The sequence below is a fragment of the Salarias fasciatus genome, unplaced genomic scaffold, assembly GCF_902148845.1.
Source record: "Salarias fasciatus unplaced genomic scaffold, fSalaFa1.1, whole genome shotgun sequence".
Taxonomy (NCBI): Eukaryota; Metazoa; Chordata; class Actinopteri; order Blenniiformes; family Blenniidae; genus Salarias; species Salarias fasciatus.
In genome coordinates this window covers 654,101-677,046 of record NW_021941377.1, presented here as the reverse complement: position 1 = coordinate 677,046, position 22,946 = coordinate 654,101, and the positions used below count along the sequence as shown (strand labels likewise).

At 36.5% G+C, this 22,946-nt stretch overlaps 2 protein-coding genes across 2 annotated transcripts in view; one reads left to right on the top strand and one right to left on the bottom strand.

Moving 5' to 3' along the window:
- Positions 1-1,771: 1,771 nt before the first annotated feature.
- LOC115385261 (putative uncharacterized protein DDB_G0291608) lies at positions 1,772-2,751 on the top strand. The gene is given in 4 exon segments (XM_030087234.1): positions 1,772-1,783; positions 1,827-1,982; positions 2,394-2,515; positions 2,583-2,751. Coding segments are annotated over 4 exon segments (459 nt in total).
- Positions 2,752-6,658: 3,907 nt separating this feature from the next.
- Positions 6,659-22,946, bottom strand: part of tut4 (terminal uridylyl transferase 4) — a 52,697-nt gene continuing 36,409 nt past the window's right edge. The window contains exons 21-27 of the mRNA XM_030087237.1: positions 21,500-21,674; positions 17,971-18,018; positions 17,257-17,339; positions 15,539-15,654; positions 14,040-14,195; positions 13,909-13,949; positions 6,659-6,733 (exon numbers count right to left, since the gene is read on the bottom strand). Coding sequence (XP_029943097.1) covers positions 14,063-14,195; positions 15,539-15,654; positions 17,257-17,339; positions 17,971-18,018; positions 21,500-21,674 — 555 coding nt within the window. The 3' untranslated portion in view covers positions 6,659-6,733; positions 13,909-13,949; positions 14,040-14,062. The remainder of the gene's footprint in view (positions 6,734-13,908; positions 13,950-14,039; positions 14,196-15,538; positions 15,655-17,256; positions 17,340-17,970; positions 18,019-21,499; positions 21,675-22,946) is intronic.

The following is a 22,946-nucleotide window of genomic DNA, read 5'->3' as shown; positions in this document are numbered from 1 at the left end:
AACAACAACCGCAACGACAACAACCAAAGCAACAACGGAAGAAGCAACTGAAACTACAACCGAAAAAACAACAACGGAAGAAACAACAACCAAAGCAACTGAAAGCCCTGACATGGCAACAACAACAACAACAACAACAACAATAGCAACTGCAACAACACCTCAAATGGCAACAACAAGCAAAGCAACTGAAGCAACAACCAGAGACACGGCAACAACCAAAGCAACTGAAACTACAATCGAAGAAACGACGGCAACAACAATGACTGAAACGACAACAACAACAACAGGAAGGAAGGCAACAACTGAAATGACAACAACCGCAACGGCAACCGAAGCAACTGAAACAACAACCGAAGCAACAGCAGCAACAAGCAAAGCAACAGAAACAACAACTAGTCCAACAACAACAACAACAACAACAACAACAACAACAGCAACTATAGATGAAATGACAACAACCGAAGAAACGGCAACGATTGAAATGACAACAACTGCAACTGAAACTACAACCGGAGAAACGACAACAACAACTAAACGTTTAACAACAACCGCAACAGCAACTGAAGCAACAACTAGTCCAACAACAACAACAACTCGAGCAACAACAGCAACAGCAACAACCGAAGCAACTGAAACAACAACCGAAGAAACAACCAGAGCAACAACTGAAACAACAACAAGAACATCAACGACGACAACAACAGCAACGGCAACCGAAGCAACTGAAACTGCAACTGGTCCAACAACAACCAAAACAACAACCGCAACAGCAACTACAACTAGTGGAACAACGGCAACAACAACAACAACAACAACACCTCAACCAACAACAACTGAAGCAACCAAAGAAGCAACAACAACAACAACTCGAGCAACAACAGCAACGACAACAACAACCGAAGAAACGACGACAACAACCGCAACCACAACAACCAAGGCAACGGCGGAAGCAACAGCAGCCGCAGCAACGGCAACACCTGACACGGCAACAACAACTTTACAAGCAACAACCGCAACTGAAGAAACAACCACAGAAACAACAACAACAACAACAACCAAAGAAACAACACCTGCAACTCCAGCAACAACCGAAGCAACGACAACACCTGCAACGGCAACTACAGCAACTGAAGCAACAACTGAAACTACAGCAACTAATCCGACAACAACACCTGAGCCAACAACTGCAACTAATCCAGTAACCATGGCAACCAAAGCAATGGCAACTTTGGAGACAGGTATGGGAACAACCGCAACGTCAACGACAACTACAGCAACCACGGCAACTGCAACGACACCTGAACCAGAAACTACAGCAACGGCAACTAGAGCAACAACGGCAATAAATCCAACTACAACCTCAACTGTGGCAACTGCAACTACACCCGATCCAGCAACCGCGGCAACTACAGCAACAACCATAGCAACTAAGGCAACTACAACTGGCCCGGCAACTCATCGAACAACTGCGGCAACGAGAGCAACAACAGCAACTGCAACTGAGCCAACCACCGCAGCAACTGCAGCAACTGAAACGACAGCAACTAATGCAACAGCTGCAACTACAGCCAGAGCAGCAACGGAAACTCCAACTGACCCAGCAACCGCAACCGTAGCAACTACAACAGCAACTGAAGCAACTACAGCAACAGCAACTAAGGCAACTACAACAACAACTACAGTAACTAAAGCAATTGCACCTAAAGCTACAGTAACTACAGCAGCAACTGGGGCAACGACAGCAACTAAGTCAACTACAGCAGCAACTATGGCAACTACAGCAACTACAGCTACAGCAACAACTACAGCAACTACACCTACAGCAACAAGTACAGCAACTACGGCAACTACAGCAACAACTACAGCAACTAAGGCAACTACAGCAACTACACCTACAGAAACAAGTACAGCAACTACAGCAACAACTACAGCAACTATGGCAACTACACCAACTAAGGCAACTACACCTACAGCAACAAGTACAGTAACTACGGAAACTACAGCAACAACTACAGCAACTACACCTACAGCAACAAGTACAGCAACTATGGCAACTACAGCAACAACTACAGCAACTAAGATAACTACAGCAACAACAGCTAAAACAACAGAACCATCAGCAACGACAGCAACTACAGCTGCAACTAAGGCAACTACGGCAACTACACCAACAGCAACTACAGCAGCAACTATGTCAACTACAGCAACTACGCCTACAGCAACTACAGCAGCAACTATGGCAACTACAGCAACTAAGGCAACTAGAGCAACTACACCTACAGCAACAAGTACAGCAACTACGGCAACTACAGCAACAACTACAGCAATTATGGCAACTACAACAACTAAGGCAACTACAGCAACTACAGCAAAAACAACAGAACCTACAGCAACAGCAGCAACTAAGGCAACTACTCCTACAACTATAGCAACTAAGGCAACTACAGCAACAACTGACAAAACTACAGCAACAGCAACTAAGGCAACGACAGCAACTATACCTACAACTACAGTAACTATGGCAACTACAGCAACTACAGCAGCAACTAAAGCAACAACAGCACCTAAGGCAACTGCAGCAACGACAGCAACAACAGCAACTACAACCAGAGGAACCACGGCAACTATGCCAACTACAACCGACATGGCAACCGCAACTGCAACTACAGCAAGCAATCGAAGGACTGCCCCAGACGCAACAGCAACTACAACTCCAGCAACAACAGCAACTATGGCAACTACACCTGACCCGGCAACTACAGTAACCGCGGCAACTACAGCAATTCCAGTTGCAATTATGGCAACAACGACGCCAGCAACTGCAACTATGGCAACAGCAGCAACTACACCTGACCTGGCAACTACAGCTATAGAAACAACAGCAGCAACCGCAACCATGGCAACTACAGCAACAGCAACTCCCAGAACGTTGCTCAGAGCAGCAACTGTTGCTACGTTAGCTACAACAGCTAGCGTTATCTCTGCAGATGTTTTTAGCACTAGAGCTAGCATTAGCGCTACAAGTAGCGTTAGCTCAACAGCTAGCGTTAGTGCTATAGATATTGTTAGCACCACAGCTAGCATTAGCTCTACAGATAAGGTTAGCACCACAGCTAGCATTAGCGCTACAGATAAGGTTAGCAGCGCAGCTAGCATTAGCGCTACAGATAGCGTTAGCTCTACAGCTAGCATTAGCTCCACGGCTAATGTCAGCGCTGCAGCTAGCGTGAGCTCCGCTAGCACGCAGGCTAACGACACCGCCGCCGTTGCCGTGGAGACCGTCGTCCAGGCAGCCTGCCCGCACGCTAGCAGCAGCCGCGCTAACGTCATGCAGGGGGGCGTGGCCTGCCTCCTGCCGCTGCTGTGGAGTGCTAGCATGGTTAGCGTCATACATTAGCATGATGTGTTAGCATCATTACCATTGTACATTAGCATCACGCGATAGCGTTTTATAGCTTTGTTAGCATCATCTGTTAGCATGATATTAGCATCATATCTTAGCATTACGTTAGCGCAAGGCGCTAACATCCTGTCTTGGCTTTGCTAGCATGTCGTGTTAGCATCATGTCTCACAATTGCGCCAGCTAGCATCACGTGTTATCGTTGCTAGCATGGTTTTAGCATACCATTAGCATCATCATTAGTGTCACGTTAGCATAATATCGTATCTTTGTTAGCATGTTGTGTTAGCATTACATTAGCATGATGTCATCATGATGTCATCTTGATGCTAGCATCCTCTGTTAGTAATATATTAGCATGTGGGCAGCAGGACTAGTGATGCTAATGCTAACACTGTTGTGGTTTTGTGTCAATAAAGTTTTGAACGACTGGACGTGCTGCAGGTTTCGGTGGCCTTCAGAAACAGGAAGTGAGACACCAGGCGGCACGGCCGACCACTCCGCTCACTACACCACAACAACACCACATGGAGTAGAGGGTAATATAACAAAAATAATAAATGTAATGAAAATAATAATAGGAACAATAAATAAAAAATATGTATTAATGTAATTATGATAGTACATATAATTTATAAAATAATAATAATAATAAAAGTAAGAACATTTATAAAAATAATTACAAAAATATATAAATGTACATATGCATTGTAAACAAATTTAATAAAATTACTATTATTAATAATAATAATAATAATAATAATAATAATAATAATAATAATAATAACAATATTAAAAATAGTGATAGTAGTAAAAAATAATTGTAAAAATAATTTCTAAATATGCTTTAATGTAAATATAAATAGTATATACAATGTTTAAAATAATATAAACAATAATACAAGTAATATTAATAGTAAAACTAATAATGATAAGAATAATTATAAAAAAATGTATAAATGTGTGTGTATATACATATATATATGGTAAATAAATGTAATAAAATATTATTAATAATAATAATAAAAATAATGATAGTAAAAAATAAAATAAAAAAATAAACTCAAAATATGAATTAATATAAATATAAATAATATGTATAATGTGTAAAATAATAATAAAAGTAATAATAGTAAAAGTAATGATAAAAATAATCACAAAAAATGTATAAATGTATATACATAATATATAGTAAATAAATGTAATAAAAATATTAATAATAACAACAATAATATTAAAAATGATAACAATAACAATAAAAATAATGATAATAATAATAAAAATAATTATAAATTACAAAAACGTATAAATTTTATAATTTATAAAATATTAACAACAATAATAGTAAAAGTAACAACAAAAAACAAATATTAAAAACAATAAAAATGACAATAACATATATATATATATATATATATATATATATATTTATACATATACATATATATATACTTTGTAAATAAATTTAATAAATTAATAAAAATAAAAATGTAATGATAACAGTAAACTAAATAATAATAAAAGCATATTTTTTGTTAAAAAAAGGGAGAGTTAGTTTTGTTTTTTTTAAACAGGAAAAACAAAAAAAATCAATGTTTTTTAAACTTAATGTTTTAATAAGAAATAAAAACATAATTCTTTGTTAAAAAATGGGAGATTAAAAGGTCTCTTTTGAAGAACAAAAAACATAATATTTAATATTTTATAAAACTTCCTGTTTTCCCACCAAATAAAACTCGATATTTTCTTGAAGATGTCTAAAATAAAAGTTTGTTTACTTCAAAAACCAAAACCGAAACATTAATAGAATAAAAAGTCATAGAAAATACCACCAAAACATTTTGTTTTTCTTTTATTTTATTTTTTTACAAACTTCCACGTTCCATACCGACGTTTTACCCGCCAAAATAAAAACCCCAGAATTTTTTTTATTTAAAAGTTTTTTTTTAAAACATTTAAACCAAAAAAAAAAAAGAAAAAGAAACAAAGTAAAAAGAATACAAAATAAAAACTGTACAAAGCCTTTAAAAATCGCTAACCGTTAGCGGATAGCTGCTAGCGGCTAGCCGTTAGCCGCTAGCTTCACTTCTTGTGCTGGATGAAGTTGATGCGCACGTGAGGGAGCAGCGGCACGGCCGGGCCTGAAAACAAACAAACAAACAGGTAAACAAACATCCGTAGCGTTAGCGGTTAGCATGTAGCACTGAGTCGGGAGTTAATATTGTTGCTAGCTTAACTGTTGCTAGCATAGTAGCATGTTTTGACGGACTGAAGGGTAGATGTTAGCATGTTAGCATCAAGCTAGCTTAACATGTCAAATTGCCAAAATAAAATCATATGCTAGCATGCTAACATGTTAGCTGATGTTAGCATGTGGCGTCCTCATTTATTGCTAGCATGCTATTAGCATATTAGCATCTTTTACTCAATCCTAGCATGTTTTTTGCTTCTTGCTAACTTGGGCCATCAACAGTTAGCTTGCTAACCGTTAGCCTCCTACTGTATTAGATTAGCAGTTAGCTTTTAGCCTCATGCTTTATTAAGCTAGCAGTTAGCTATTGCTGCATTAGCAGTTAGCTTACCAGCCGCTTGATACATTAGCCATTACTAGTTAGCTTACTAGCATTTTGCTATATTAGCAGCTAGCTTGCTAGCCATACGTAGTTAGCTTACTAGCATTTTGCTATATTAGCAGCTAGCTTGCGAGCCATTGGTAGTTAGCTTAATAGCATCTTGCGATAATAGCAGCTAGCTTGCTAGCCATTAGTAGTTAGCTTAGTAGCATCTTCCTATAATAGCTTTTAGCTCGCTAGCCATTACTAGTTAGCTTACTAGCATTTTGCTATATTAGCAGCTAGCTTGCTAGCAATTAGTAGTTAGCTTAGCAGCATCTTGCTATAATAGCAGTTAGCTCGCTAGCCATTACTAGTTAGCTTACTAGCATTTTGCTATATTAGCAGCTAGGTTGCTATCCATTAATGATTAGCTTGCTAGCATATTGCAATATTAGCAGCTTGCTTGCGAGCCATTAGTGATTAGCTTGCTAGCATGTTACTATACTAGCAGTTAGCTTGCTAGCCATTAGCGGCTAGCCTGCTAGCCTCACCTGGAGCCAGGAAGCTCTTCCCCGGCGGGAAGCCGGCCCCCGGGGGGCGGGGCATGCGGAAGCCCCGCCCCCCGGCCGCCGGCTGGGCGAAGATGATGGAGGGGTCGTTGAGCGGCCAGGAGGGGGCGGGGCCCAGCGGGAACGGCGCCGGGAAGCCCAGCAGGGACAGCGGAGGGGGCGGGGCCGGGACCGGGACCGGGGCCGGGGGGGGCGGGGCCTCCGGCTGCAAGAAGCAGGAAGTCACCCGTCAGAATAAAAGCACCGTCCTATTTTTTTTTATTATTTCTTTACTGTCAAGAGCAAAAAAAAAAAAAAAAAATAAATAACAATAAAATATATGAAAACTTAACAAAAAAATATAAAACTAAACATTAAATTATTAAATTGTTCTAATTTAATTTATACTATATACTATATACTATATACTATATTATACTATATTTATAATATATGAATTATATTTTTTATTTCATTTGTTTTGTTATTATTTCCATTTTTTATTAACATACTTTTATTAATGTCGTGAAATAATTTCTCTAATTTAATTCACGATTTTTATTTTATTTTTTATAATTTTATTATACTAATTTTAATTGATTTAATTTTAATGTTTTATTTTTCCTGTTTATTTTCCAAATTAATGTTCCTATTAATTATCCTATTAATATAATTAGTATCATCAGATATTAAAATAAATAACATGAATATCATAATTAAAATTACAAAGAAAATGAAAAACAATAAAGATATTTTATTTCTAACTATTTCTATTTTTTAATAATTTATTTTATGTGTTAATATTTTTGTTTTATTTATTTAATGTGATTTCTTTAATTTATTTTTTTATGATTTTTCCGTTATTTTTTATTTTTTATATAAATTTTAATGTTTTATTTTTTACATATTTATTTTAAATTTTTTAAATCACAAATTTTAATAAAATGAATTTTTAATAATTTATTATAATTTATTTATATTGTATAAATCTTAGATTTTATTATTATTCCTTTACTTTCAAAAGCAAAAAAAGAAAAAAATAACAATAAACAATAAAAGAGATAACAACTTAAAAAAATATAAAACTAAAAATTAGAATTTAAGTTCTATTTTTCTATATTTCACTTTATCTTTAATTTTATGTATTTTTTATACATTATTTTTTATTTTATTATTATTTTACTTATTTTTTTAAATTATTCTAAACTTTTTAGTCTTTCATTCACAAAAAGGAAAATATAAATAATAACATTGAGGATTTTTTTTGTTTTTAGAAATAAAAAAAACAAAAACAAAAAAGCTATTTTATTTCTTATTTCTATTTTTTATTAACTTATTTTATTTGTTAATGTTTGTGTTTAATTTATTTAATTTAATTTTTTAATTTAATTTATTGATGATTTTTCTTTTATTTTTTAGATAATTTTTTTTTTTAGAACTTTTTATTTTCTTGAATTAAGATACTTTTACTTTGAAATAAGTAAAAAAAAAATATGCCAATAAAACAAGTGAAGATTTTCTTGATTTCACAGAATTTTCTTTTAAAAAAAGCCTTTTTATCTTGACGAAATATAATATTTAAGTGAATTTGTGTTAAATCAAGTAAAATGAGACATTTTCACTCAAAACAAGTTAAAAAAAAAAAAAAAAAAAAAAAAAAAAAACTTGCTCAGACTTGGAGTCTGAAAGTGACGCGAGCAGTTCTTCAACCTTGTTTGCGTCTTCACTGTGTTTCTGGAGATCGTGTCTCGAATGAATGAATGAATTAATTTATTTTTCGAACATGTATAAAGTGAAAGGAAAAAAAAAAGATAAAAAGGAAAGTTAATGCAAATCAAAGAAAAAGAAAAATACAAACAAAAAAACATAACAGCATAGTTCGAAAAAAAGGAGTAGGAAGAAGTAAAAAAACTTTATAGAGATTTATACCCCTTTTTTTAACTATTAACACGTTTTAAAAGCATACATCATAGGACATCACATAATATATGTATGCAGATATCCCTATAAATACATAATATATATTATATACCATATAGTTATCCCCATAAATATATACTATATAACAGAATAATTATAATATAACTACAGTATAACAGCAATATATCAATTTCCACTATATGTATAATACTCAACACCATTTGTTATCATCATCATCCAGAGTTCCAGACTTCCTCCTCCATATACTTATTAAGAAATATTTTTTTGTACTTTTTTTTTTAAACAGATTTATTTATTTATTTATTTATTTATTTATTTATTTATTTATTTATTTATTTATTTAACCACCCTCCCTTTCCGCAAACATCCCCTGTATATTTTTTTTTTTTTTTTGGGCAGTAAATTATTTCTTGCTTTGAACATTATTTGTGCCGTTTTGAATTTGACCGGATCCGTGAATTTCAAGTATCGTGCATCTTACTTGTAAATATTTGTAAAAAAAAAAAAAAAAATCATGACTTGGTAGGTTAAACTCCCTTTGAAGTTGTTCGAACGATTTCAATATCGGCCCCTGTAAACATTTGTGCGATAAAGTTTAGCCATTTTTTATCAGTCCATTTCAGAAATCCTGTGCCCCCGGTACAAAGTCTGGGTTTTTTTGGGCTATTTTTGTAGCTTTACTGTCGACCCAAATTGTCATTGTTTCTAGAATCAAATCAATTTTAATTTTAAGTTTTTTTTTTTTTTTTTTTTTTTGCTCCGACCTGGATACAAATGGCAGCGATTCCAAAAAACACATCAGGGCAACAGTAGTTCCTTAGATTTGGTCAATTCAGCCCTCCCTTATGTTTTGGGGGTTAAAAAGGGGCGAATCCCAATTCTCCGCTTCATCCTCAATCTTACTCCTAATTCCTCAAAATGCGCGCTCCCGTGAAATTAAGTGCTGTCCCGTTCCTTAACAAGTTGAGGAAAGGAGCGAGACTAAGGAGTGTTAATTTTGAGATTCTACCAGACCTACCTTGGAGGTAAGTATAACCCAGAATGCTTGTTAAACAGTTTGTTTTGCTGTTATTTATTAATAAAAAAAATCTTGTATATTACTTTGGGAGTAACTGTATTAAGTTTCTATCACAGATAATTTTTACAAAGGCTATTTAGAAAGAAATCGAGAAAATTCATTTGAATTGCATTTATTAACAAGGTCACACATGCAAAATGTTAAACATTTGTAATTCCGGACGGTCCAAAAAAAGCGCCGCACTAGCTGCTAGCCCCCTCCCGACGGTCCAAAAAAAGCGCCGCACTAGCTGCTAGCCCCCTCCCGACGGTCCAAAAACTCCCCGCCGCCGCCGCCGCGCTCTAACCCTAACCCTGGCCAAAGTTTTTTTTTCCTTGCAGGAAACGCCGCACTTCCGGCTTTCTTCTACCCTCTTTGCGCAGTGCTGCTGCCCCCTGTGGTCCAAGGACGTAACTGTCTTTAAGGGTTGTCCCATTTCCAAGTGACTTTACATTCCTGAACACTTGTTTTTTGAGGAGGCGCTTGATTTTGAGATTGAGGATCAAGGTTGAGGAGTGAGGATTAAGCCGAGAATTTGGGATTGAATTCTTGCTTTTTTTTTGTTTTCGCCAGAGAAATCTTGATATAACTTTGTCTAACATTTTAAAAAAGCAATCAAGACCGGAATTGACTGAAACGGAAACAATCATCTTGGCAGGATATTCATTCTAATTATTTCTACCCCTCCCAGTGAGAGTCGGGGGGTAAAAATTGCCCATCTATCCAAATCTCTTTTTAATTTCTTTCATCCGTTTTCCATAATTGGCCCGAATATAAGACGATGTTTTTTTTTTTTTTTTCCAGAAATCGCATCCTCAAAAGTGGGGTCGTGTTATAATCGCGGACTTACGGTAGACGGTCGATACCCGTCCGCGCTGCTAGATGGCGCCAAAGTATCACTGACCAGAGAGCGAGTGGAGCGATGAAATGAGATCAAATGATCTTTGAAAAATAGGGGTCGTGTTATAATCGGAGTCGTCTTACATTCGGGCCAATGCGGTACTTTCAATTCCACGTTTCGATACTTTGTGTAGATGTTGTGAGATGTAAAAAAAAAAAAAAAATCTATTCTTGAGTAGCTTCCGTGCGGATTTGAATAAAATGTCTGATCTCTCCTCTTTGGATTATTATCCCTCCGTTGATCAATGAGACCTAAAGCTCTCTTTAATCATGTTATTCAGCGCTGTAGATTTTTTTTTTTTTTTTGTGCTCGGTCCGCGATCTGGAGGAAATCGATCTAATCTGCCGTTTTGTATTGTATTAAACGCCCCCCCCCCCCCCCCCAATCAGCAACACCCCCTTTGGCTTCACTGGTTATTATTTTAGTTATCTGCTTAAAGTCGGGCTGTCACGATATCAAATGTTCTCTTGACGATTATCGTGGGCAAAAACAAAAATATCACGATAACGATATCGCGATATCGGCAAAAATTGAACTAATAACGGTTCAAACATTCAGATTCATCTTTACTTTTATTTATTTTGGTTTGTTTTCTCTCTTTTCCCAGATGAATGACATCCAGAATACCTGTCAAATGAGGTGGCCCCGAGCTGAAGGGGGGGGGGGGCCCGAGGGACGGCTGACATCAGTCAATTTCAATGACAGATTCAAGGCCAGACGCTGCAACGACAACGTGTCGAAAATCCCCCGCATGGGGCCCTTTTCCGAGTACTCACCGGTTAGTTGCTAGAAGGGGGCCGGCGGAGAAGACGGCGGATATCAGCGACACAACTTGAACCCCCCCCCCCGGACACATTACAACGACACGTCTGGAACCTACCTAACGGGGCCCCGCTGCTACCCGGCTTGCTAAACACACTTTTTTCGGGTTAGGATAGAGCGTCTCGCTGTCGCTGTCGGCCGCCGCCGACATGTTTAGTTCACTCGTGACGCTCGCTATGTGGGAGCTAGCTAGCTAGGAGCCGAGCCGCTACCGCTGTGTTTATATGTGGGGGGGGGGGGAAGAGACGAAGCAGGGCGGAAGAACAGGAGCAGATTTTGAAAACACAACGTTTCAAGCGGCGCCAGATCCTCTTCACGGTATTATCACATGCGCATTTTGAGCACGATATTGAAATTTCATATATTTTTTTTTTTTTTATTACCGCGATTATCGTCAATACCCGGTTTACCGCGACAGCCCCCCTAGCTTAAAGAAAGCCTCTCTCTCCTCATCTGGGGCGTACACGTTCAGCACTGAAACGGTCGTATCTCCTATAGATCCCGCAACCTTTAACGCATCGTCCAGTGTCCTCTTCGATCTCTTTCTCAACCTGAATTGACGAACCGCGCTTCGCGCATGACGTAAAAAATCGTCACGAATTCCGCGTTGCGCGGCAGGTCGCGGAAGTGTGCGCCTGCGCCAGAGCGCCATTAGCGAGCGGACGGAGCTCCAGCCTGATGTGGCTCCACTTAAAGACGCCGAAAGAGTGAAAAAACTGGTGGAAAAAGAGAGAGAGAGAGAGAGAGAGACTGTCTGGAGGGAGGAGGAGGTCTGCCGACAGACGTGAAAGTAACTAATCGCTCCGGCGCCGCCCCCGCGATTCAGAAAATAAAGTGCATGTGCTTAATTTTCTCTAAATAATCCGTAATAAAGGAGCAGATGAACAGTCTGCAGAGCCGGAAAATCTTGTCGAGGCTGCGTGGATAGACGCGTACAAGCTGAGCTCAAAATGCAGCGTCGGAGTGAAAAGCGCGTCCACATCGGCGGGGCGTGGAGCTTCCAAAAGCGGACGCGGAATTGCAAGAGACGAGATTAAACTTGTTCCTGTTATTTTCCCAATGCCGCCAGCGACTTCCACGCCTCGAACGTAAGGAAGAAAACAAGCGAAAAAAGTTTGCATAATCAGGAAAACACCAAAAAAAAAAAAAAAAAGGTGCATCTCCATCAGAACCAGAACTATAATATAAAACAGGAACGTGAACAAATGTCTTCCAAGAGTCTCTGGGAAAAAAAAAAAAAAAAAAAAAAAAAAAAAACACTATGTGAAACCACAACCTGAGGTTGTTAAAAACTCTAAACTCTTCAGAAAAAAAACGCTGTTTCTGTCACTTTAAAGCTGCCGGCACCTCCACATGACGCACGCCATCGGTTGGAAAACGTTTTTTATTCTGTGTTGAATAAGGACGGCTGGTGAAAAAAAAGATAGACGGACTCTTCCGAAGAGGTAATTATTTTCTTTTTTTTTAAGGGTCCCTTAAAACCACTAAGGACCACTTAAGGGTCCCTTAAAACCACTAAGGACCACTTAAGGGTCCCTTAAAACCACTATGAAGCATGTAGGGTCCCTTAAAACCACTAAGGACCACTTAAGGGTCCCTTAAAACTACTCTGAAGCATTTAGGGTCCCTTAAAACCACTAAGGACCACTTAAGGGTCCCTTAAAACCACTACAGACCACTTAAGGGTCCATTAAAACCACTATGAAGCATTTAGGGTCCCTTAAAACCACTACAGACCACTTAAGGTTCCCTTAAAACCACTATGAAGCATTTAGGGTCCCTTAAAACCACTAAGGACCACTTAAGGGTCCCTTAAAACCACTATGAAGCATTTAGGGTCCCTTAAAACCACTAAGGACCATTTAAGGGTTCCTTAAAACCACTAATAACCATTTAAGGGTCCCTTAAAACCACTGAGGACCATTTAAGGGTTCCTTAAAACCACTAATGACCATTTAAGGGTCCCTTAAAACCACTAAGGACCATTAAAGGGTTCCTTAAAACCACTATGAAGCATTTTTGTCCCTTAAAACCACTAAGGACCATTTAAGGGTCCCTTAAAACCACTATGAAGCATTTAGGGTCCCTTAAAACCACTAAGGACCATTTAAGGGTTCCTTAAAACCACTAAGGACCATTTTAGGGTTCCTTAAAACCCTAGAACAGATATTCGTATTTTGGGCCGTTTTTTGGCTTTAGTTGAGAGCGAGTTTTAAGTGGTTTTATTCGGAGCTACTTTTCCTGCGACTCTCTACAACATGGCGCCACCGGCAGCCTGTCATATCAATTTTAATATTTTATTTTTTAAATATTTATTTATTTTTTTTAACTTTAATTTTTTTTTACATGATATATTTCAATAAAATTAATTTTTATTAATTTATTATATCTTTACATTACATGAATTTTATATTTTATTATTTTATTACTGTTTTTTATTATTTCCATTTTTTTTACTAACTTATTGTTTATGTATTTAATTTAATGTATTTTTTAAATTTTATTTATTTTTATATATCTATTTTTTCAATATTTATATATATTGTTTACTCTATTTACATTTAATATTTTGTTTATTTTTTATTTATTCAAAAAAATAATATAATAAATATTATTATTAGATATAAATAAAAAAAAAAATTAGGACCATTAGCTAAGCTAAGCTAGCTGGCGGACTCACCTTCTCCTGGTGGCTCCGCCCCCTTCCTGCTCGCTCTGCGTCTAATTGGGCGACAAAGTGGGCGTGGCTTAACTCCCAATTATCACCCAGGCTTTGAACACATAACACTGTTGGCCGGCCGGCTAGCTTACCCGCGCTGGCGTTGGCGTTAGCGTTAGCGGCGGGGGGGGCGGGGCTTGGCCGGGCAGTCGCGCCGCACGTGGCCCGAGTCGCCGCACTGGAAGCAGCGGCGCTCGCCGCAGTCCTCCTTCAGGTCCTCGTCCCGCTCCGGGTCCTTCTTCTTCATCCTGCGCTAGCGAGACGGCGCCGTTAGCTAGCGGGGCTAGCAGCGGCTAGCCGTGGCCGCCACGTCGCTACGGTGCGCTGTTAGCGTCCTGGCTGCTACATTAGCATGTTAGCACCTTCAAAATGTTACATATTAGCATGCTAACTTAGCAATGTGTCGCATTAGCGTGCTAGCCTGTTATTACCAGTCATATTAGCATGTTAACATTTGCATATTCAAACGTTAGCATGCTATTGTGAGTCATACTAGCATGCTAGCTTGTTATTGTAGGTTATATTAACATGCTACCTTGTTATTGTTGTTAATTTTAGCATGCTAGCTTGTGATTTTCAGTCATATTAGCATGCTAGCTCGTTACTGTAGGTCATATTAGCATGCTAGCTTGTTATTGTAAATCATTAACATGCTAGCTTTTTATTGTAGGTCATATTAGCATGCTAGCTTGTTGTTGAAGGTCACATTAGCATGCTAGGTTGTTAGTGTAGGTCACATTAGCATGCTAGCTTGTTATTTTCAGCTATATTAGCTAGTTTGTTAGTGTAGGTCATATTAGCATGCTAGCTTGTTGTTGAAGGTCATATTAGCATGCTAGCTTGTTTCTGTAGGTCATATTAGCATGCTAGCTTGTTATTACAGTCCATTTTAGCATGCTAGCTTGTTGTTGAAGGTCATATTAGCATGCTAGCTTGTTATTGAAAGTCATATTAGCATGCTAGCTTGTTATTACAGGCCATTTTAGCATGCTAGCTTGTTATTGAAGGTCATATTAGCATGCTAGGTTGATAGTGTAGGTCATATTAGCATGCTAGCTTGTTATTTTCAGTCATATTAGCATGTTAGCTTGTTATTACAGGCCATATTAGCCTGCTAGCTTGTTATTGAAGGTCATATTAGCATGCTAGCTTGTTAGTGTAGGTCATATTAGCATGCTAGCTTGTTATTTTCAGCTATAGTAGCATGCTAGCTTGTTATTACAGGCCATATTAGCATGCTAGCTTGTTAGTGTAGGTCATATTAGCATGCTAGCTTGTTATTGTAGGTCATATTAGCATGCTAGCTTGTTATTGAAGGTCATATTAGCATGCTAGCTTGTTAGTGTAGGTCATATTAGCGTACTAGCTTGTTATTGTAGGTCATATTAGCATGCTAGCTTGTTATTACAGGCCATATTAGCATGCCAGCATGTTATTGAAGGTCATATTAGCATGCTAGCTTGTTAGTGTAGGTCATATTAGCATGCTAGCTTGTTTAAAATGCTATTACAATGGATTTAAAAGGAATTAGCACTGCTAACACCCTTTGATACAACGTATTAGCATCATAGCATGCTAGCTGCTAGCTTACCGGCGCCGCCGCGGGCAGTCCTTCATGTAGTGGCCGATCTTTCCGCAGACACGGCAGCAGCGGTCGTTGGGCGCTAGCTCGCCGTCCGTTAGTGTCCGCGAGTCGAAGAAGTAGTCCTGGGAGAGAAAAGGGGGCGGGGCTACATGTCAGGACGATGTCATGATGACGTAATGGTGATGTAATAAAAACAGCTAGCAACTACATACACTAAGGACCATTTAAGGGTCCCTTAAAACTACTAAGGACCATTAAAGGGTCCCTTAAAACGAGTAAGGAACATTTAGGGGTACCTTAAGACCACTAAGGCCCATTTAAGGGTTCCTTAAAACCACTAAGGACCATTAAAGGGTTCCTTTAAAAAACTAAGGACAATTTAAGAGTCCCTTAAAACCACTACAGACCACTTAAGGGTCCCTTAAAACCACTAAGGACCATTTAAGGGACCCTTAAGACCAGTATGAAGCATTTAGGGTCCCTTAAAACCACTAAGGACCATTTAAGGGCCCCTTAAAACCACTATGAAGCATTTGTGTCCCTTAAAACCACTAAGGACCATTTAAGGTTCTGTGAAAATCACTAAGGACCATTTAAGGGTTCCTTAAAACCACTAAGGACCATTAAAGGGTTCCTTAAAACCACTATGAAGCATTTAGGGTCCCTTAAAACCACTGAGGACCACTTAAGGGTCCCTTAAAACCACTAAGGACCATTTAAGGTTCTGTGAAAATCACTAAGGACCATTTAAGGGTTCCTTAAAGCCACTAAGGACCATTAAAGGGTTCCTTAAAACCACTATGAAGCATTTAGGGTCCCTTAAAACCACTGAGGACCACTTAAGGGTCCCTTAAAACCACTAAGGACCATTTAAGGGTTCCTTAAAACCACTAAGGACAATTTAAGGGTCCCTTAAAACCACTATGGGCCATTAAAGGGTCCCTTAAAACCACTATGAAGCATTTGTGTCCCTTAAAACCACTAAGGACCATTTAAGGGTTCCTTAAAACCACTAAGGACAATTTAAGGGTCCCTTAAAACCACTATGGGCCATTAAAGGGTCCCTTAAAACCACTATGAAGCATTTGTGTCCCTTAAAACCACTAAGGACCATTTAAGGGTTCCTTAAAACCACTAAGGACAATTTAAGGGTCCCTTAAAACCACTATGGGCCATTAAAGGGTCCCTTAAAACCACTATGAAGCATTTGTGTCCCTTAAAACCACTAAGGACAATTTAAGGGTCCCTTAAAACCACTACAGACCACTTAAGGGTCCCTTTAAACTACTAAGGACCATTTAAGGGTCCCGTAAAACCACTAAGGACCATTTAAGGGTTCCTTAAAACCACTAATGACCATTTAAGGGTTCCTTAAAACCACTACAGACCACTTAAGGGTCCCTTTAAACTACTAAGGACCATTTAAGGGTCCCGTAAAACCACTAAGGACCATTTAAGGGTTCCATAAAACCACTATGGGCCATTAAAGGGTCTCTTAAAACCACTAAGGACCATTTAAGGACCATCTAATGACGTCATGATGATGTAATGGTGACCTAAACAGCTGCTAACGGCTACATGCAAATGAATGGCGGCAAATTTTAAACCACTAAATGCTAAAGGCTAGCTGCTAGCAGGTACGTGCTAATGGAAAACAGCTAGCCGCTACATATGCTAAAGGATAGCAGATTGTGGCTAGCGGCTAACTAGCTAGCTAGCAGTACCATCTCCGTTCCCGGGGGGGGGAAGTGCGGCGTTCCGAACAGCCGCCGGCCGTTGATCAGAGCCTTCATGATGAAGTTGGTCACTGTGGGAGGAGCAGAGGGGGCATTATGGGTAAAAAAACAAACAAAAAAAAAGCCACGCCCAGTCAAGATGTAGCCACGCCCCCTACACATTACATCCAGCCATGTAATGTTAACTTCATATGTTAAGGGATTCAAACTGAGGACAGGAGCATTATGGGTAAAAAAAAAAAAAACCTGAAAACACACTTGGACAGAGGCCACGCCCCTTCCTCATTAAAATAAACTAATAGCTGTAAAGCCACGCCCCCTTTTGGAATGATGCTAAGCTAACCACAGAGCGATGCTAACCTCTATGCTATGCTAATTTAGATGCTAAGCTATGCTAAACTCTACATGCTAACCATGATGACATTCTAATGCAAATTTGATGCTAACCTTTAAGATATGCTAATGAGCAGGTGATGCTAACTTCATTGCTATGCTAACCTCCACACAATGCTATGCTAACCTTCCTGCTATGCTAGCATTCGCGTTATCCGAACCTCAGCACTCGGCTAAACTTCCCTGCTAACCCTTGTGCCATGCTACCGATGCTATGCTAACCCCCCCACACAACAAGAAGCCCACATCCACGCTAGGCCACACTCCATGCTAAGCTAACGGCATGCTCAGCTAGCATCCGGTACTCACTCTTCCGGGACACTCCGGCTCCGAGGTTGTGGTTCAGGTCGAAGGGATCTGAGGAGGAGAGACGCTGTTAGCATTAGCATTAGCATTACCCTCTATATTGATGCTCTTATTGGTTAATTAGCCTGTTAGCATTAGCATTAGCCTCTATATCGATGCTCTTATCGGTCCATTAGCCTGTTAGCATTAGCATTACCCTCTATATTGATGCTCTTATTGGTTAATTAGCTTGTTAGCATTAGCATTAGCCTCTATATCGATGCTCTTATTGGTCCATTAGCCTGTTAGCATTAGCATTAGCCTCTATATCGATGCTCTTATCGGTCCATTAGCCTGTTAGCATTAGCATTACCCTCTATATTGATGCGAAGCCTCAACATCGTACAGTTTTATCGTAGAAAATTAACGTAAAATTTTATCATAGAAAAGTTAGTAAAATATTATCGTAGCAAATTAACATACATTTTTATCGCAACATCCCAATATAACCAAATTTTATCATAGAAAATTAAGGTAAAATTTGATCGTAGAACATTACTGGAACGTTTTATCGCAAAGTCTCAAGGTCAAATTTTATCGGAGAAAATTTTTTTATAGCAACGTCTCAACATTGTGAATTTTTATAGTCGAAAATTAACGTAAAATGTTAATTTTAATAATGTAATTTTTTTTTCAGGCAACATTATACAATTTCATCGTAGAAACTTTTTTATTCCAAAGTCTCAATATTGTGAAATTTTATCGTAGGAATTTTAATGTACATTTTTATCGCAAAGTTTCAATGTTGTACAGTTTTATTGTAGATAACGTAAAACTATCGCAGAAAATGTACGTAAAACATCGTAGAAAATTTATGTAAATTTTTATCCAACAGTGTCAAATTTTATCGTAGAAAATTAACGTAAAATTTTATCATAGAAAAGTTACGCAAAATATTATGGTAGCAAATTAACGTAAATTTTTATCGCAACGTCTCAATACTATCAAATTTTATGATAGAAAATGAACGTAAAATTTTATCGTAGACCATTACTGGAACGTTTTATCGCAAAGTCTCAATGTCAAATTTTATCGTAGAAATTTTTTTTATCGCAACGTCTCAATATTGTGAATTTTTATGGTCGAAAATTGACGAAAAATGTTAATTTTAATAATGTAAATTTTTTTTCAGGCAACATTATACAATTTCATCGTAGAAACTTTTTTATCGCAAAGTCTCAATATTGTGAAATTTTATCGTAGGAATTTTAATGTAAATTTTTATTGAAAAGTCTCAATACTGTCAAATTTTATCATAGAAAATTACTGGAACTTTTCATCGCAAAGTCTCAATAATATCAAATTTCATAGTGGAATTTTTGTTTTTAATCGCAAATTGTCAATATTGTAAAATTTTATCGTAACAAATTTTTATCGCAACGTCTCAATATTGTGAATTTTTATCGCCAAAAATTAATGTAAAATTTCATCATAGAAAATTAATGTACATTTTTTTTCACAGTCTCAATATTGTACAATTTTAACGTAGATTTGTATTTTTTTTCTTTATCGAAATCTCAATATTGTGAAATTTTATCATAGAAATTTAATGTAAAATTTTATCGCAAAGGCTCAATGTTGCACAGTTTTATCATAGAAAATTAACATGAAATATTGTGGAAAATTTATGTAAATTTTATACAATATTTTACAAATTTATCACAGAATTTTTTTTATCGCAAATTATCAATATTGTAAAATTTTATCGTAGAAAATTTTTGTCGCAACGTCTCAATATTGTGATCTTTTATCGTCGAAAATTAACATAAAATTTTATCGTAAAAAATGAATGTACATTTTTTTTCACAGTCTCAATATTGTGAAATTTTATAGCAGAAAATTAACGTAAATATTTTATCGCAAAGTCAGTGTTGTACAGTTTTATTGCAGATAATTAACGTAAAACTTTATCGTAGAAAATCAACGTAAAATATTATTGTAGAAATTGTAAGTACATTTTTAACCAAGTGTCAATTTTATTTTTATCGTAACATCTCAATATTGTGAATTTTCACAGTCAAAAATTAGCATAAAATGTTATCGCAGAAAAATTTTCCCATATAAAATGAATGTTCTTTCTGTTCAGTCTGAATATTATACAATTTTTTCATAGAATATTTTTTTTTTATTTTTTTTTTACTGCAAAGTCGCAATATTGTGAAATTTGATCGTAGGAAATTTACGTAAAATTGTATTGTAGAAAATGAACGTCCAGTTTTTCGCACGGTCTCAACGTTGTCAAATTTTATCGTAGAAAATTGACGGAAAATTTTATCAGAAAATTAACGAGAAAATTAATGTAAATTTTGACCGCAAAGTCTCAATGTTGTACAGTTTCATTGTAGAAAATGAAAGCAAAATTCTGTTTTAGAAAATTTACGTAAATTTTTATTGCAACGGACTCAATATTGTGATTTTATATCATAGAAAATGAACGTGATTTTTTTTACCGTTTTAACGTTTTTACCGCAAAGTCTAAATGCTGTAAACTTTCATCGTTTCACCACATTCTAAACATTGTACAATTTTATCGTAGAAATTTTTTTGTCGCAAAGTCCCAATATATGTCATATTTTATCATATTGGTCCATTAGCCTGTTAGTGTTAGCATTAGCCTCTACACTGATGCTCTTGTTGGTCAATTAGCCTGTTAGCATTAGCATTAGCCTCTATGTTGATGCTCTTGTTGGTCCATTAGCCTTTTAGCATTAGCATTACCCTCTATATTGATGCTCTTATTTGTCCATTAGACTGTTAGCATTAGCATTAGGGTCCCTTAAAAACACTAAGAACGACTTAAGGGTCCCTTAAAACCACGAAGGACCATTTAAGGGTCTCTTAAAACCACCAAGAATAACTTAAGGGTCCCTTAAAACCACGAAGGACCATTTAAGGGTCTCTTAAAACCACCAAGAATAACTTAAGGGTCCCTTAAAACCACTAAGGGCCATTTAAGGGTCCCTTAAAACCACCAAAAAACAACTTTGGGTCCCTTAAAACACTAAGGACCATTTAAGGGTCCCTTAAAACTACTAAGCACCATTTATGGGTCCCTTAAAACCACAAAGGACCATTTCAGGGTGACTTAAAACTACTAAGAAAAACTTAAGGTTCCTTAAACCACTAATAACCATTTAAGGGTCCCTTAAAACCACCAAGAACAACTCAGGGGTCCCTTGAAACCACTAAGGACCACTTATGGGTCACTTAAAACTACTAAGGACCATTTATAGGTGACTTAAAACCACTCACAACCACTTAAGGGTCCCTTAACACCACTAAGGACCACTTAAAGGTCCCTTAAAACCACAAAGGACCATTTCAGGGTGACTTAAAACTACTAAGAAAAACTTAAAGGTCCCTTAAAACCACTAACAACCACTTAAGGGTCCCTTAAAACCACCAAGAACAACTCAGGGGTCCCTTAAAACCACTAAGGACCACTTAAGGGTCCCTTAAAACCACTATTAGCAACAGTTAGCATTAGCATTACCCTCGATATTGATGCTCTTATTGGTCCACTCCTTCTGGAAGCTGCTGATCTTCCTCCGGCTTCGTACCGACACCACCTCCTCCTTGAAGTCGAACTCCTCGGTGTAGAAGCGCAGCAGGCCGAGCCACAGCGCCCCGACCGACTCCCGGTTCGAGCCCCGCAGCGGGGGGCGGCGCTAAAGCGGAGGAGGAGGGAGGAGGTGTCGAATTACACATCAGGGTTTACTTGAAATAAGTAAAAAATAAAGATAACTTAAAATAAACATAAATAAAAAACAATACTAAGGAAAAACATAAACAAAAAACAAAAACACAACAATATGTATATTTTAAATTTTATATTTTTTTTTATGTATTTCAGGGGAGGTGTTGAATTACACACCATGTTTTACATCGAATAAAAAAAAATAAATTAAAAAAGAAAGATAAACTAAATCAATATCAATGATAAAAAAACAAATATAAATATAAAAACAAATAACATATATAACAAATAAAAACAAAAACAAAAAAACTTTGGCATATTATTTGACTATTTGTTTAGTAATGTATTTATTGTTGTAATTGTACTTTTTAAATATTGTTTAGCTTGTTTATTGTATTGTCATTTCTTCATTTACTTAAGTTTTTTTTATTTTATTTTTTTTAATGTATATCGGAGGAGGTGTCAAATTACACATCAGGGTTGACATGAAATGAATAAAAAATAAATGTATTAATATTTCTCAATAATGAAAGAAATATAAATAACATACATACATAACATATAGAAAACAAAATAAACAAAAAAACAATAAAAAAACAAATAACACACAAAACAAATAAGAACAAAATTTATATTAATCAAATATATGTTTATACATAATATCATAGTAATGATGACAATAATTTCAATAATCCAAGTAATTACATTGATAATTTTACTATTTGAATTTTTTTTTTTTTACTTTTTACAGATTTATCCAATTTTTTTTGTATAATTTTTTTTGATAAATGTATAATATATAATAAAAAAATAATTATATGTTTAATCATCATAACTACTAATATAAAACAATCTATTAAATTTAAAGCAATTAATCAATAATTATTATTTTTCAGCTAGCCTAACTAGCGGTTGCCATGGTTACCAGATGCTGCAGGTCGCCGCAGAAGAAAGCCACTTAATCTTATTTTTATTTTATCATTTTAACGTTACTTTTTTAATTTTTGCAACTGTTATTGATATCACATTTTTATTTATATTATTTCCACTTTTTTACTTATTGTATTTACATTCATTTTTTTAATAGATTCATTTTGTTATTTTTGTTTATTCTTGTTCGCATTATTTTTCATGTAGTATTTTTTTCATTTTTATTGTATATCTATTTTTATGTATGTTATGTTTACTTATTTTATTTATGTTAACTTGTATTTTATTTTCCTTTCCACAATTTTTTTAAGTT